The 15052-nt window shown below is 48.4% G+C and overlaps 2 protein-coding genes across 2 annotated transcripts in view; one reads left to right on the top strand and one right to left on the bottom strand.

Annotated features, from left to right (window-relative positions):
* LOC310676834 (tigger transposable element-derived protein 1-like) overlaps positions 1-15052 on the bottom strand; it is a gene marked incomplete at its 3' end in the record, with an annotated part of 1439559 nt that overhangs the window by 245530 nt on the left and 1178977 nt on the right. The window lies entirely within an intron of this gene.
* PGM2L1 (phosphoglucomutase 2 like 1) overlaps positions 1-15052 on the top strand; it is a 45180-nt gene that overhangs the window by 12739 nt on the left and 17389 nt on the right. The window contains exons 2-3 of the mRNA XM_083436511.1: positions 7400-7567; positions 12627-12733. Coding sequence (XP_083292637.1) covers positions 7400-7567; positions 12627-12733 — 275 coding nt within the window. The remainder of the gene's footprint in view (positions 1-7399; positions 7568-12626; positions 12734-15052) is intronic.

Here is a 15052-nt window from a genome sequence, read left to right as displayed (position 1 = left end):
ACTGCCCCTGAAGGTTGTCACAGTGGATGGCAGGGACTTGCTAGGGGGGCAGGTGGTGCAACAAACGCAACCAATGGTGATGCGGATTGGAAATCACCAAGAGGTCATCAGCTTCAACGTCACCAAACTGTCAGGCACGCCGGTAGTCTTGGGCATGAGTTGGCTGCACAGGCACAGTCCAGCATTGGCGTGGTACCAACGCCAATTGACCTTCGGTTCCTCCTATTGCGCGGAACATTGCATTCTTCATAGCCAAGAAGAAGGAGGGGAAGACACGCAGCTACAATTGAGCACGCTGCAAGCAGTGCCACGCAAGTACGCAGCGTTTTTGGAGGTTTTCTGCGAGAAGGAAGCAGACAAGCTGCCTCCCCACAGGCCCTATGACTGCCAGATTGACCTCCTGCCAGGGGCGACGCTGCCAGCCGGGAAACTGTATTCCATGTCTGAAGACGAGCTGCAGGAGCTCAAGGAGTTCATAGACCTCAACTTAAAGCGCGGTTTCATCCGGGAGTCGAAAGCAGCGGGGGGCAGTCCTGTATTCTTTGTGAAGAAAAAGGACACGCCCCAAAAAAGACTTGTAGTGGATTTCAGGCTCTTAAATTCAAAGACCAAGCCCACAGCCTTTCCAATGCCCAAAATAGATGACCTGCTTGCAACGGTGAGGAAAGGACGCGTTTTTACAAAGTTGGATCTGAGAGGGGCGTACAACCTGATCCGCATACGGGAGGGGGACGAGTGGAAGACTGCCATGTTCACGCCCCTGGGCACATATGAATATAGAGTTATGCCCTTCGGTTTACAAAATGGCGCCCACTGTTTTCAAGCGTTCATGCATCACGTCCTGGCGGGTCTTCTCTACAAGAAATGCGTCTGCTTCTTGGACGACATCCTGATATTCTCAGAATCTGAGGAGACCCACGAGGGGGACGTCAAGGAGGTTCTGCAGCGACTGCAGGAGCATCGGCTATACGCAAAGCTGGAGAAGTGCCAGTTCGACAGGAAGGAGGTGGATTTCCTGGGCTACAAGCTGTCGGACAAGGGGCTCGCCATGGACAGCGCCAAGGTTCGCGCGGTGTTGGATTGGAAGAGCCCGCGCAATCGGAAGGAGGTCCAGCGGTTTGTGGGGTTCGCCAACTTTTACCGCAAGTTCATCAAGGGGTTCGCGATGCAGACAGCGGCCATTACCGACACGCTCAGCTCCAAGAAGAAGAAGTTCATCTGGACGGAGCAAGCGGAGCAGTCCTTCCAGAACCTCAAGCGTCTCTTCTCGTCCGAAGGGCAGCTACTGCATGTGAATCCCAGCAAACCGCTGAGGGTTGAGACGGACGCCTCAGACAGAGCCGTGGGCGCCGTACTGTTGCAGGAGGACCCGCATGGGGACTGGAGACCGTGTGCCTTCTACTCTAGGAAGCTCAGCAAGTCAGAGCAGAACTACACCATCTGGGACAGGGAGTTGCTGGCCATTCATGCAGCATTCAAGGCGTGGCGGCACTTCCTCATCGGGGCCAAACACACAGTGCAGGTTCGCACGGATCATAAGAACTTGGAGTACTGGCGCACGGCAAGGTTCCTGAACCAGCGGCACATCAGATGGGCGGAGTTCTTTGCGGATTTCGACTTCAGCATAGAATACATCCCAGGCGACAACAACATCATGGCAGATGCACTGTCCAGAAAGCCGCAATACCTCGAAGAAGCGGCGCCAGCAGCGGCCAAGCACATTTTCGCCCAGAAAGCGTGGGCGTGCGCTTCCGCAACCGTGGACCTGGAGGCGGTCCGTCGAGCACTGCAGGAGGACTCCTTCGCTCTAGCCAAGATGGAGGAGGTGCGCAAGGGCGCGGTGAAAAACGACGAGTTCCAAATAAGGGACGGATTGCTCATCCGCAGAGGAGCACTCTATGTACCGGGAGATGAGCTCCGCGCGAAAGTACTGCAGCAGTTGCACGACGCGCCAACCGCCGGGCACTTCGGCAAGGAGAAGACGGCGGAACTCGTTGCCAGAGATTTCTGGTGGCCCAAGATGAGGGGGGAAGTCGCGGAGTACGTCTCGAGGTGCGACACTTGCCAAAGGGCCAAGTCAGTGCACAAACCTCCGGCAGGACTGCTCGAACCGCTGCAGACCCCGAGCGAACCGTGGGAGAGGGTGGCACTGGACTTTGTCACGGATTTACCCAGCTCGAGGGGTAAAACGGCAGTGCTAGTGGTGGTGGACATGTTCACTAAAATGGCCCACTTCATTCCGTGCGCGAAGGTGGCCACGGCAGAACAGACCGCCAAACTGTTCATAGACCACGTCTTCAGGGTGCACGGACTGCCACGGTCTATCTTGTCCGACAGGGGGCGCCAGTTCATTTCGAGCTTCTGGCAGAAGCTGATGGGTTTCCTGAACGTCAAGATCAACCTAGCGTCGGCGAGACACCCGCAGACCAACGGACAAGCGGAGCGCGTCAACGCCATCATGCAGCAGTACCTGAGATGCTATGCAAATCAACAACCGACGACATGGGTGGACTACCTGCCGCTCGCTGAGTTCGCTTACAACAACACGAAGCACGTGTCCACAGGGGTGACGCCGTTCTTCGCCAACAACGGGAGGCATCCCAGAACCTTCCCGGGATTAGAGAAACTGGGGGAGGGGGAGCCACAGGCAGCGGAAGTCTTGGCGGCGGAATTGCAGGAAGTTCAAGAGCAGCTTAGGAGGCAATTAGAGCTTGCAAAGCACGCATACAAACTGCAGGCTGACAAGCACAGGAGGGTTGGTGAAGACATACAGGTGGGAGACTGGGTGTGGTTAGCGGCCCACGCAGTGCCGACCAGATCCTTAGCTAAGAAGAAACTCGGACATAAGCAACTAGGACCTTACCGAGTTGAAGCACAGATCAATCCGGTGGCCTTCCGGTTGACACTTCCGGAAGGATCCAGAATGCACCCAGTATTCCATAGGTCGGTGCTAACGCCCTACAAAGCACCTCACCGATTTCAGGCGCAGGGCACGGCACCAGACCCGTATAGGGAGGCCCCCCCAAGGAGGGAGTCGCCAAGAAGAGAACCCATCAACCAGGTCACAGAGATTTTGGACTCGAGATGGGGGGAAGAGGGAGTAGAATATTTTCTCGCAAGGGAAGGTACCCCGGCCAGCGCCAACAGTTGGGTGCCGGACTATGCCCTGGACGAGCCTCTCCTCAAAGAGGAGTTTCATGCCTTTGTTCCCACACAGGCCCATGCCAGCCGAGTATTTCGACGACTGGCTTTTCACACCCACGCTTTCTACCAGCACGTTCCAGGGATTCACATCGGACGAAGAACCAGCATTAGAAACACGTTCACCGGAGGGCTCGCCCTCGGGGTTTGCCTCAGACCGCTCGTTTTGGTGGGACAATCGAGGAGAGGAGAGGTGGCTGAGGGGCCCTTGGCAGGCAACGGACCCAGAGGGGAACGAGGGTGAGAGGGACATGGACGTGATGGGGGAGGACGTGGGGTTCGAGCATGGCGGCACAGAGATGGAAGCAGAGGAGAACGAGGTCGGCGAAGACACGGAGGACGAGCCGGATTTATCTAACTGGATGCACGCCACGGGGGACGAACTGTATCCACCATTTACCCCCACAACGATGGAGCACCCGGCACCCCCGCCGGAGGAAGGGGAGGGGGGAAGGGGGGGCTTCGAGGGGGGGATGGATGTCAGGGGTTCAGGAGAAGAGTCACAGGAGAGGCAGGAAACGGAGAGCGAGGGGGAGGAGTCGGGAGGAAATGTCAGCGACGACAGTAGTCCGAGGTCTCTGAGTCTCTCCAGTGACTCGGAGGATTCACAGAAAGGGGCCCCCATGGTCAGGGCAAGGGGGACACCTCGGGAAGAAGGGGCCAGAGAGGACTCAGAGAGTAACAGCTGGAAATCCGGACCAGCTTCCCCCCCAGAGTGCAGTAGGGGGGAGGAGTCCAAGGCATCGGGATCAGGGAGCGCGCAGGCAGAGGGAGAGCGTGAGGCAGGAGTGGCCACACCCTCGTCAGGGAGCGAGGAAACGGTCATCAGGAAAGTTAAACGCGCGCGCGCGCCAAGTTCAAATGTACAGGAGGGCGGCAAGGTGGGCAGCCCGGGTAGGGAGCCAGGTCCTAAAGCCCGCCGAAGAGAGGGGGAGGAGTCAGAGGGGTCAAGCTCTGCGTCAGAAGAGTCCAGGAGGGAAGAGACACCGGGGGGTAGTAAGACCCAGAGGAAGAGAGAGAGAAGGAGGAGGTGGAGTAAGATTAGAGTCTTAAGCTGGTGCACAGGGGGCGGAGATCCAGATAGAGCTTCGCCGGTCTAAAGCTCAGACGTAGAGCTGGGACGCTGAGACTTGTAAATGGAGACTATTCTTCAATAAAGACTTTGATACTGTACTACCGGCTAGCGTTGGTCCTTGGTGAGCTGGGACCCGGAGCCAGCTCTGACAATAATAATAATAATAATAATAATAATAATAATAATAAATTTATTTATACCCCGCCCATCTGGCTGGGTTTCCCCAGCCACTCTGGGCGACTTCCAACAAAACACTAAAATACAATAATCTATTAAACATTAAAAGCTTCCCTAAACAGGGCTGCCTTTAGATGTCTTCTAAAGGTTTAGTAGTTATTTTTCTCTTTGACATCTGGTGGGAGGGCATTCCACAGGGCGGGCGCCACTACCGAGAAGGCCCTCTCCCTGTAACTTGGCTTGTCGCAGCGAGGAAACTGCCAGAAGGCCCTCAGCGCTGGATCTCAGTGTCCGGGCAGAGCGATGGCGGTGGAAACGCTCCTTCACGTATACTGGACTGAGGCCGTTTAGGGCTTTAAAGGTCAGCACCAACACTTTGAACACTTTGATTCTTCGTATAGATTTTTTTTTTTTTTGCATTCTATTAAACTCTTTAACTAGTGGCAGGTTGTTATTACAGTGTGTATTTTTGTCTTTATATTGTAAACCGCCTTGATATCTTCAGATGAAGAATAATTAAAAAACAGACACGAAGAACCGTTTGTTGATATTCATTTCCATGGTGCTGCATAGTTGCTTTGGTTTCAACAGGAAATGAAACTTTTTTAAAGTTTCCCTCTGTGACTCTCAGGACTTTCTTCTGTTGAACTGCTTGCAATGCTAGATCTGGAGACTGAATAACATTAAAACTGCACCATGGGTGTTTTCCTCATTCTGAAATAAATATTATTCAGGCTTCACAAGCTGATTGGTGCCTTGCAGTTGCTGGACCTAGAAGCTGGCTGACCTCTTTGTGGTAAATGTCACCGTTGCTCACTCACCCTTGAGACTTCAGATTCCATTGCCTTTTTTAAACCCCTGCTGAGGAGTCCTGTTTACCCTGCTCACCGTGGAGAATGGCTTCAGAGACATGCATATTGTTGAGCAACTCTATGTTATCAAAAGTAGTTTGGTTTTATTATGTAGTACAAATTGCACTTAAGATCATTCCGTGCTGTCAGCCAGCCAGCTCCAAGTTCTGGCTGAAGCACGAAAGCAATAACTAGCAAAGGTTGCTGTGATTACATATCCACTTCAGAGAGTCTGGCAGAACAAATCTTTGCATATGTGCAAGGCTCCCACAAATCACCTTGGAATTTTCCCCTAACCTCAGAACAGGTTTTGTCTTGTTCTTAGCATTTAGTGAATATGACTGGAATGAGTTGCAGGTGCTTCATACGTGTGCCCTGGGGACACCTGAATGGGAAATAGACATTAAGAAGGTGGGGGAACAGGAATCGGTTAATTGAAGAATTATTATTATTATTATTATTATTATTACACACATTTTCTCCAAAGAGCTCAAGTTGGCATACACACTTTCCCCCCTCTTCTTTTTATTTCACAACAACCCTGTAAGGTAGGTTAAGCTATAGGACAGTAACTGGCTGAAAGTCACCCAATGGGCTTCATTCTCAAGTGGAGATTGAATCCTGGTCTCCCAGGTCTGAGTCTACTCCAGCACTCTAATCACTACTCTACACTGGCTCTTCCTCTAGTTTTTCTTCTTCTTCTCAGGTAAACTTGAATATAGTTTACCTCAAGAAGGACACCGACAAACTGGAACGTGTCCAGAGGGCAACCAAAATGGTCAAAGGCCTGGAAACGATGCCTTATGAGGAACGGCTAAGGGAGCTGGGCATGTTTAGCCTGGAGAAGAGGAGGTTAAGGGGTGATATGATAAGCCATGTTCAAATATATAAAAGGATGTCACATAGAGGAGGGAGAAAGGTTGTTTTCTGCTGCTCCAGAGAAGCGGACACGGAGCAATGGATCCAAACTACAAGAAAGAAGATTCCACCTAAACATTAGGAAGAACTTCCTGACAGTAAGAGCTGTTTGACAGTGGAATTTGCTGCCAAGGAGTGTTGTGGAGTCTCCTTCTCTGGAGGTCTTTAAGCAGAGGCTTGACAACCATATGTCAGGAGTGCTCTGATGGTGTTTCCTGCTTGGCAGGGGGTTGGACTCAATGGCCCTTGTGGTCTCTTCCAATTCTATGATTCTATATTTTTATGGTGCATAACACACCTACACACTATAGCTGACATACTAACCTGTCGCAACACACAGTTTGGAAGGTCTGAACTAGATCGTCATCTTGCACATAACACAGGCTAGGATGGCAATCTTCTCAGTGGCGTCTGGAGATGCCAGGCATTTGGACCATGTAGTAATTGTTGGGGGCGGGTTGCTACAGATACTATCACTGCTGTTTATTGTATTTTATTTGATTCTCTGTTTTTAATGATATTTTATTGACAAGTGGCTGTTTTGTTGCCTTGTGTTCCATACTGACTAACTGGGCAGCGTACCTACTTATGCTACATGTTCTCTGGCTTGAAAATGTTTCTTGGCACAATTTACATAAGTCTATCTGCTTTGTTTTGTTTTGAAGGGAGTAGATCCTGCATGCTATGAACTGTATGATCTGTTAATGCCCTTGACCCCTTATATCCTAGTGTTTGGACTTTGCAGTCAGCCATGAGGTTTATTAAGATGCTATCTACTGACATCAGCTTGGTTTGGGGTACTTGGGCCACATTTACTCACTTCCTTAGAGGGGTAAAGACATAATCAGAAGAAGAACAGCCAGGGTTGATTCACCAAACCTCCCTGTCCACAGCAGCAGAGATTCTGCACATACACCCCCCCCCCCCGGGCTCACGTTGGTGTATAACCATGTCAGGCTGTGTCAAGGCAGCAGGGCACGTGCTCTGTACTTGGCCCGGCTTTGGTGTGCTACTGCAGATTTTGACGTAACAATTGTGGCTTTTGTGTGCTGAAAGGGCTGTGAGACTTAGTCCTCGGGTACAACCCAAACATACATGATTTCATGCAGCATAAATGCTGTCCAGTTCTGAGTTTTGCGTTTATAAAACATAACCCTATTGTGTGTTTCATTTGCAGAATCCGAAAACGAAAGAGCAAATTGAAAACTTGCTACGAAATGGGAAGAATAAGGAGCTGCGGGACCGTCTGTGCCATCGGCTTACCTTTGGAACTGCCGGGCTCCGCTCTGCCATGGGGGCCGGCTTTTGCTACATCAATGATCTTACTGTGATCCAGTCAACACAGGTGAGTTCCAGGCAACATGGTGCAGGCAGGAAATCTATGCTACTGTCGGTCCCTCTTCTTCTCCGAGTAACTTGCAAATACAAATATTTGTATTTTACAAACACAAACATTTCACTTTCCAGTCCTGAGCCCTTCTGGTGTGTGGTAGTTGCCCCATAGAGTATGGATGCTGTGGAGTCAATTAGTAGAGGGGAAAAAAAATTGTTGTTATTTATAAAGTGTCACCTGTGTGCACAAGAGGGCAGATCCCTGCAATCTAATACAGCACAACGGAAGCAACAGTGCAGGGAGTGGAGGCGTGTGGAGCCCCATTTACAGCTGCTTCAGTGGCACTGGCACATGCTAAGGTATAGTTGCAGAATGAGTTACAGTAGGGCAAGGAAATAGCAGGTTATAACGAAACCTTCTTGGTAAAGGTGGGCCTTGAGGGATAGCAAGGAAGAGAGATGGCATCATATTGGTGTTCTGGGAAGGCGTTCTGAGCAAACAGGGTAGCAAGGGAGAAAGGGCAGAGTCTTTGGAGGGAGCAAACCTCTGACAATGGAGGGTGAACAAAAGCTTTGTCCAATTGAGTCTGCACAGGGAATTCAGGGGAACAAATTTGCCTGTCTGTTTAGAGCAGTTAGCCAAGGCCAGTCTCTAGCTCTCAACTTAATCTACCTCACAGAGTTATTGTGCAGTTAAAAAGACCAGGTGGAGCAGTCAATGCCTCCCTGAACTGCCGCCTTATGGTTTTAAAACATTTTTATTCATTACATTTTAAAAAATCTTCCGTGTCTGCGGTCTGCCAGAATAGCAAGGGTTTTTAAATAGTGTTTTGAAGATGTGGAAGCACCAAGGCAGTATATTTAGAGGAAACAAAGAGTGGCATCGTGGCTGCCTCACTAAGCAGGAACCCAGTTGTGCAAAGCTGTGCCCAAGGAGCTGAACGACACATCAATGTGGCTCCTCTTTTATGTTGGCTTTTCTGAAATTTCAGGAGCTCCAAAAGAGAGCTGTTTCACACCAAAGTCAACCTTCCTATATAAATTTGAGCTTCCCGTGTGCATATGGTCAATGTAATTCCCTTTGTTGAACATGAGCGGCTAACAGGCTGAAAGCCTTCAACTATAAATGATTACTGAATTAATATGTGCATATGAGGAGTACCAAAGCACTTTTACTACAGGGCAGGCTTTAAGAAACTAAACGTGCTCATGGGCCTTGCTCAACTGCTGAGGAAGCAAACACAGCTTTGTACTTTCTGACCTCTCTGTTTTGTTCACTTTGAAAGTGTTCATGCTGTGACAGCCTGAAGAGCACGTGCCGGCTTTGTGTTTTGGTCTACTGGAAGCACGAGGAACTTTGGATTGGCTGCTAAGTAATAATAAGCATTCTTGGCAGAAGACTTCAGTTCAGATACCAGGAAGTCTCTGCGAACACTGTTGTGCTAGCTTTGCAGGCTATCTTCCTTACTGGTGGTTATTTTCTTCAGTAATTATTTCTAGTTGCATAAGACAGCATTCTTTGACAAGTGGGTTAAGGCAGGTTTTCCCCTGAACTTCAGGAGTTCTTGAAAATCCTTGTCTGTCTTCTTCAAGCCCTTTGTTTCAGGTTTACATTTGCATTTTGGTGAAAGCTAAGACTGGGAAATTATTTTGGGAGGCTGCCAGCTACATTGCTGGTTTTGACTAAACATTTGCATTTTGCATTGACTAGAAAATAAATAAGTACAGGGCTGGTCCAGCTTTGCCATGCCAAATACAGTGGTACCTTGGGTTACATACACTGCAGGTTACAGACTCCGCTAACCCAGAAATAGTACCTTGGGTTAAGAACTTTGCTTCAGGATGAGAACAGAAATCGTGCTCTGGTGGCGCGGCAGCAGCAGCAGGAGGCCCCATTAGCTAAAGTGGTGCTTCAGGTTAAGAACAGTTTCAGGTTAAGAACGGACCTCCAGAACGAATTACCATATTTTTCGCTCTATAGGACACACTTTTCCCCTCCAAAAATTAAGGGGAAATGTGTGTGTGTCCTATGGAGCGAATGCAGGCTCCTTGGCTTTAGCGATAGCAACGGGAAGCCTCCGAAGCGCAGAGGGAGCGCTCCCTCCATGCTCCGGAGGCTTCGCGTTGCTTTTGCTGAAGCCTGGAGAGCGAGAGGGGTTGGTGCGCATCGACCCCTCTTGCTCTCCAGGCTTCAGGAATAGCTGCCTGAAGCCTTCGGAGCGCAGCGCAAGTTCCTGATGCGCTCCGGAGGCTTCAGGTTCCTTTTGCTGAAGCCAGGAGAGTCTTGCTCTCCCGGCTTCAGCAGAGAGGGAGAGCTGCGGAGCGCCCCTTCAGCCAAGTGGGAGGAGAAATTTTTTTTTCTTGTTCTCCCCCTCTAAAACAAGGTGTGTCCTATGGTCCGGTGTGTCCTATAGAGCAAAAAATACGGTAAGTACTTAACCCGAGGTACCACTGTACAGGTATACCTTAGATTATTGAATAGAACTATTTGATATATGTTGTTTATTTTAAAGTTATGTTTTTATTATGACTTTTTTGTATTGGATTAGAGTGTTATAAAACCATCTTTGTTGTCTATTTTGTTGGTTCTTCAGCTTGTAAACTGACTCACATATAGTAATGTAGTAATGTAGAAATGAATACAAATGAAAAGTGAAATGAAATATTTAGATTGGGAAGATTATTCCCCTTAGGACAGACTGGTTAACGGCCTTGGGTTGCATATGCCCTCCTGTATCGTATCCTGGCTGGCTTGCTAATACCATTTGGAAGTATTTGCTAATCAAGCGCTTAGTGTGGTGCAGCTGCTCTCCTCTTTTGGCACACATCCGCCTGGGTTGCAACTGGCAGGCTGGCATGGGAATGGGGAGTTGGCCACCTTTGGCACCTTATAGCTCAGATTCTGGAGCTCCCCGTTCTTACGCTTTTGTGGGGGAAAGAGGCAGTATGAAACTATGTCCACCATTCCCCTTGCATGAATTTGCAGACCCCCAAGCCCTTCATGGTGTCCTAGCTAAATCTATATCAAAGTCAGCATGATGGGGGAAAGGCTTTGCAGTGCAGTCATACTGAGCCTCAGATAAGCATGCTAACTAGCTGGTCAGCAATCTCATGACTGAGATTTCTGCTGGCCGTGGCTGAAGTGCCAGGAGCTTAATCAGCATTCAGGTTTTGAGCCTCTCTCTATGTTGGCTTTGTGCTGAGTCAAGAGAAGAGGTGTCCTGTGGTACACAATCTGAGCCACAACCATGCTGGATTTGTGGGAAGCTGAAGAAAAAGGGCTTTTCAATATGAGCAGCACCATTATTTCAGCCATTCTGAAAGTGAAATTGGTACTAAAAGTTCTCCCAGACCAAGTAAAATTACAAATTGTGGTATTTCATTTGGAAAGGGTGAGGTGTTGCTTGCTTCCCTATGGAACCATCTGCTTAATCAGAGACCTCAAGTGCAGACTGCTACGAAACATGCTAGGGCTGGCATCAGTTGCATTTTGCACTAAGCATAATTTCTGCTGCCAAGTCCTAGGGACTCCTTGGAGAGTCCATGGCAGAGGTCTAGTTTGGATGTTCATACCACAGCTGAATAAACCGAGATGAGCATGATCCATTTGCCCATGCAAAAAACCAATGGATTTCTGTATGGTAGTGTTTTTAATGTCACTTTGTACACTGCTTAGAAATACTTTTAAATAAATAAATGACCGCACCGATTCTCACTGTGCTATAATAAACCAGGAAGTCTTCAGTTAACCAAAGTTTCCTGTTAATGTCTAAACAGGGCCACCATGGTTACCAAGTTTGGGAAAAGACAGGTTCTTAAAACACGGGTTGAAGATGGCGCACCATCCTGGCCTGTTCCAAGCCTGGTAACCATATTTTAAATGTTTTTCCTGAGTGGGAAAGGGTCTATGAGTTTAGGCACAATATTTGTTCATATTAGCTAATTAAACCGAGCGATGGTGGTTTGAATTGGGCCACAGTGTTCTACAACTGCAGGTGCCATGTTTGCTGGAGACAATATGAATAAGTAATAGCCATTATTATGTGAAGAATAATTTGCTTTACTGCTGAGTAAATAACCTGAAACTGTTCTTAACCTGAAGCACCACTTTAGCTAATGGGGCCTTCCGCTGCCGCCGCTGCGCGATTTCCTTTCTCATCCTGAAGCAAAGTTCTTAACACGAGGTACTATTTCTGGGTTAGTGGAGTCTGTAACCTGAAGCGTCTGTAACACGAGGTACCACTGTACCATTCATTGTGAAGGTTTGCTGACAGGGGTGGGGAACCTCCAGCCTGTGGGCCAGTCTTGACCTGCTGCCAAGGTTGTCCCATAAGGTTTTTTCCCCCAAACCACACCCTCCTGACCATCAGTTTACATCACTGGGTGATGTCAGCTGATGTGTGGAGTTCAGTCCTGCTTGGCTGCTGCTTTGCTAGTGAAGCAGACCCTTTCCCCGTGGGTCGACTTTAGAGAAATCCCGTGGTACCACCCATCTTTCAGTCGCCTGGCATAATTGATAGGTGGGTGGCCTTACCCACCTGTCAGAGTTGGCTCATGGATTGGGGGAAGCTAAAGATTTGGCTCTCTGGGCCAAAAAGATTCCTCATACCTGGCTTACTATGTAGGGAACCTTTTCATTGAATAGCACTGGAGACAGTTGGTAAGGGTGAATTAAAGTCAAATTTATGGATTTCCTTTTGTTTCTCTTGCCTTGCTGATGGCAGTAATCAGTGCCAGATATGAGACTATGGTTGACCAAGGTTCAGATGTTCCACCTGCTCCCCAACTAGGAGGCTTTGGGTAATTAACTTGGTGTAGCCAACGTTGCAGGACTGATGTGAAGTTACAAATGAGAAAACATTGTACTATAGCTTCTCCTGAGATTGCTCAATAAAGAAGGAAACAACTCTAATTGATAATATAATTTGTCCACCATGACAAATTCAGATTACATAATTGGGACAGAGAATTCTTTATTACAACTTCCCTGTGCCAGTGGAATAGGGAAGGTCTGAAAACCTAATCAAATAGGAGGCTTTATGCATGGGACTTCTCTTTTTACTTTGCTACAGGGAATGTACAAATACCTTGAGAAATCGTTTCCAGACTTCAAGCAACGTGGTTTTGTTGTTGGATATGATACTCGAGGCCAGATAACCAGCAGTTGCAGCAGCTTAAGGTATGGGCTTTGTTGGGAGTAGAAACAAGATTGCCATGGAATGACTAAGTCCCATTTGCACTAAGCAGAAATCAAACTTTTAAAATTTGAAGATGAGAAGAAACATGGACTATATATCAGTTCTTTTTGAATGTGAACGTCTGTATCTGAAAGCGACACGAAGGCGTAGCCTCCGTTCTGCCACATTACAGATCTCATTTCAGTCATAAGGGGCAGTTTGGTGGATGAAGTCAGGCACATAGTAACTCAAGCCATGGATTTGATACTTAGGCATTACACCTGTTGCACAGGCCTGGCTCTTTTCATTAACTGCATAATTTGTGTCAGGTCCTACAGATAAGGCCTAGGATCAGGCAGATTTGCAGAACCTCTGCCCAAGCCTCCCGGATGCTTTAAAAACTTCTCTCAAAAGCCACGGAACTATTTTATATGAGGCCAGCTCAAGAGAGACCTTCTGGCAGTGTGTGTGTGTTGTTGTATTTTCTCTGAGTTTCAGTAGTTTAGAATTAGAGAGCAGATATAGAATCATAGAATCATAGAGTTGGAAGAGACCACAAGGGCCATCGAGTCCAACCCCGTGCCAAGCAGGAAACACCGTCAGAGCACTCCTGACATATGGTTGTCAAGCCTCTGCTTAAAGACCTCCAAAGAAGAAGACTCCACCACACTCCTTGGCAGCAAATTCCACTTACTGTCAGGAAGTTCTTCCTAATGTTTAGGTGGAATCTTCTTTCTTGTAGTTTGGATCCATTGCTCCGTGTCCACTTCTCTGGAGCAGCAGAAAACAACCTTTCTCCCTCCTCTATGTGACATCCTTTTATATATTTGAACATGGCTATCATATCACCCCTTGACCTCCTCTTCTCCAGGCTAAACATTCCCAGCTCCCTTAGCCGTTCCTCTTAAGGCATCGTTTCCAGGCCTTTGACCATTTTGGTTGCCTTCCTCTGGACATGTTCCAGTTTGTCAGTATGTCCCACGTTTGGCACATTACAGGCATCATATTGTGCCCCCTGGAGGGAGAGGGAGAGAACCATAGTAGATTTAGAGTGCAGACAAACATAGTATAAGTATAAGGAACATAGTCAGCCTAGCTTCCTTCTTGCCTTGCAACTCAAATGACAGGTGTTTGTACCAGTGAACTGAATGCTGACTCAGCTCTCCGTCTCAAGCATAACACAAGAGGAGCCCTGCTGGATTGGACCAAAAGCCTAGTTGCTTCAGCATCCCGTTTCCCACATTGCCCCGCAAGAAGCCCTCAAGTAGCACATGAACAGCATAGCCCTCCTGCTGTTCTTTCCCCGGTGCCACATCCAAAGGCATATGCTGCCTGCCTCTGATCCTGGAGGTGGCATATTGCTGCCATGACCAGCAGCTGTTGATAGCCTTTTGCGCCATGAATTCGACTAATCCCCGCTTAAAGCTGTCCAAGTGGATTGTCATCAAGCGGGACCTTCCCTGTATTCTGTCCTGAACTGACCCCCACTATTCAGCTACATTAGATGATCCCAAATTATAGTCTTATTAGATGAGGGGGAGAAAAATTAGATGAGGGGGAGAGAGCCAGTGTGGTGTAGTGGTTAAGAGCGGTAGTCTCATAATCTGGTGAACCGGGTTCGCTTCTCCGCTCCTCCACATGCAGCTGCTGGGTGACCTTGGGCCAGTCACACTTCTTTGAAGTCTCTCAGCCCCACTCACCTCACAGAGTGTTTGTTGTGGAGGAGGAAGGGAAAGGAGAATGTTAGCCGCTTTGAGACTCCTTCGGGTAGTGATAAAGCGGGATATCAAATCCAAACTCTTCTTCTTCTTCTTCTTCTTCTTCTTCTTCTTCTTCTTCTTCTTCTTCTATCCACTTTCTCTGCACCAGGCACAATTTTATATTTCTCTGTCATATTTCCCCTTACGCACCTTACGGTGCGCTCTTTCCTTGTGTAAGAGTAGCTCCAGACTCCAAATTATTTTGATTGCCTGTCTCTGCATGTTTTCCAGCTCTACAATATCCTTTTTTTGAGATGTGGCAACTAGAACTGTGCATAGTATTCCAGGTGTGGCAATACTATAAAGGACCCCTGGCCATTAGGTCCAGTCGTGGCCGACTCTGGGGTTGCGGCACTCATCTTGCTTTATTGGCCAAGGGAGCCGGCGTACAGCTTCCGGGTCATGTGGCCAGCATGACTAAGCCACTTCTGGTGAACCAGAGCAGCACACGGAAACGCCATTTACCTTCCCGCCAGAGCGGTACCTATTTATCTACTTGCACTTTGACGTGCTTTCAAACTGCCAAGTGGGCAGGAGCTGGGACAAAGCAACGGGAGCTCA

Source organism: Podarcis tiliguerta (genome assembly GCF_965153285.1).
Source record: "Podarcis tiliguerta genome assembly, chromosome: 4".
Lineage (NCBI taxonomy): Eukaryota > Metazoa > Chordata > Lepidosauria > Squamata > Lacertidae > Podarcis > Podarcis tiliguerta.
This window is presented reverse-complemented; position numbering and strand designations above follow the sequence as displayed.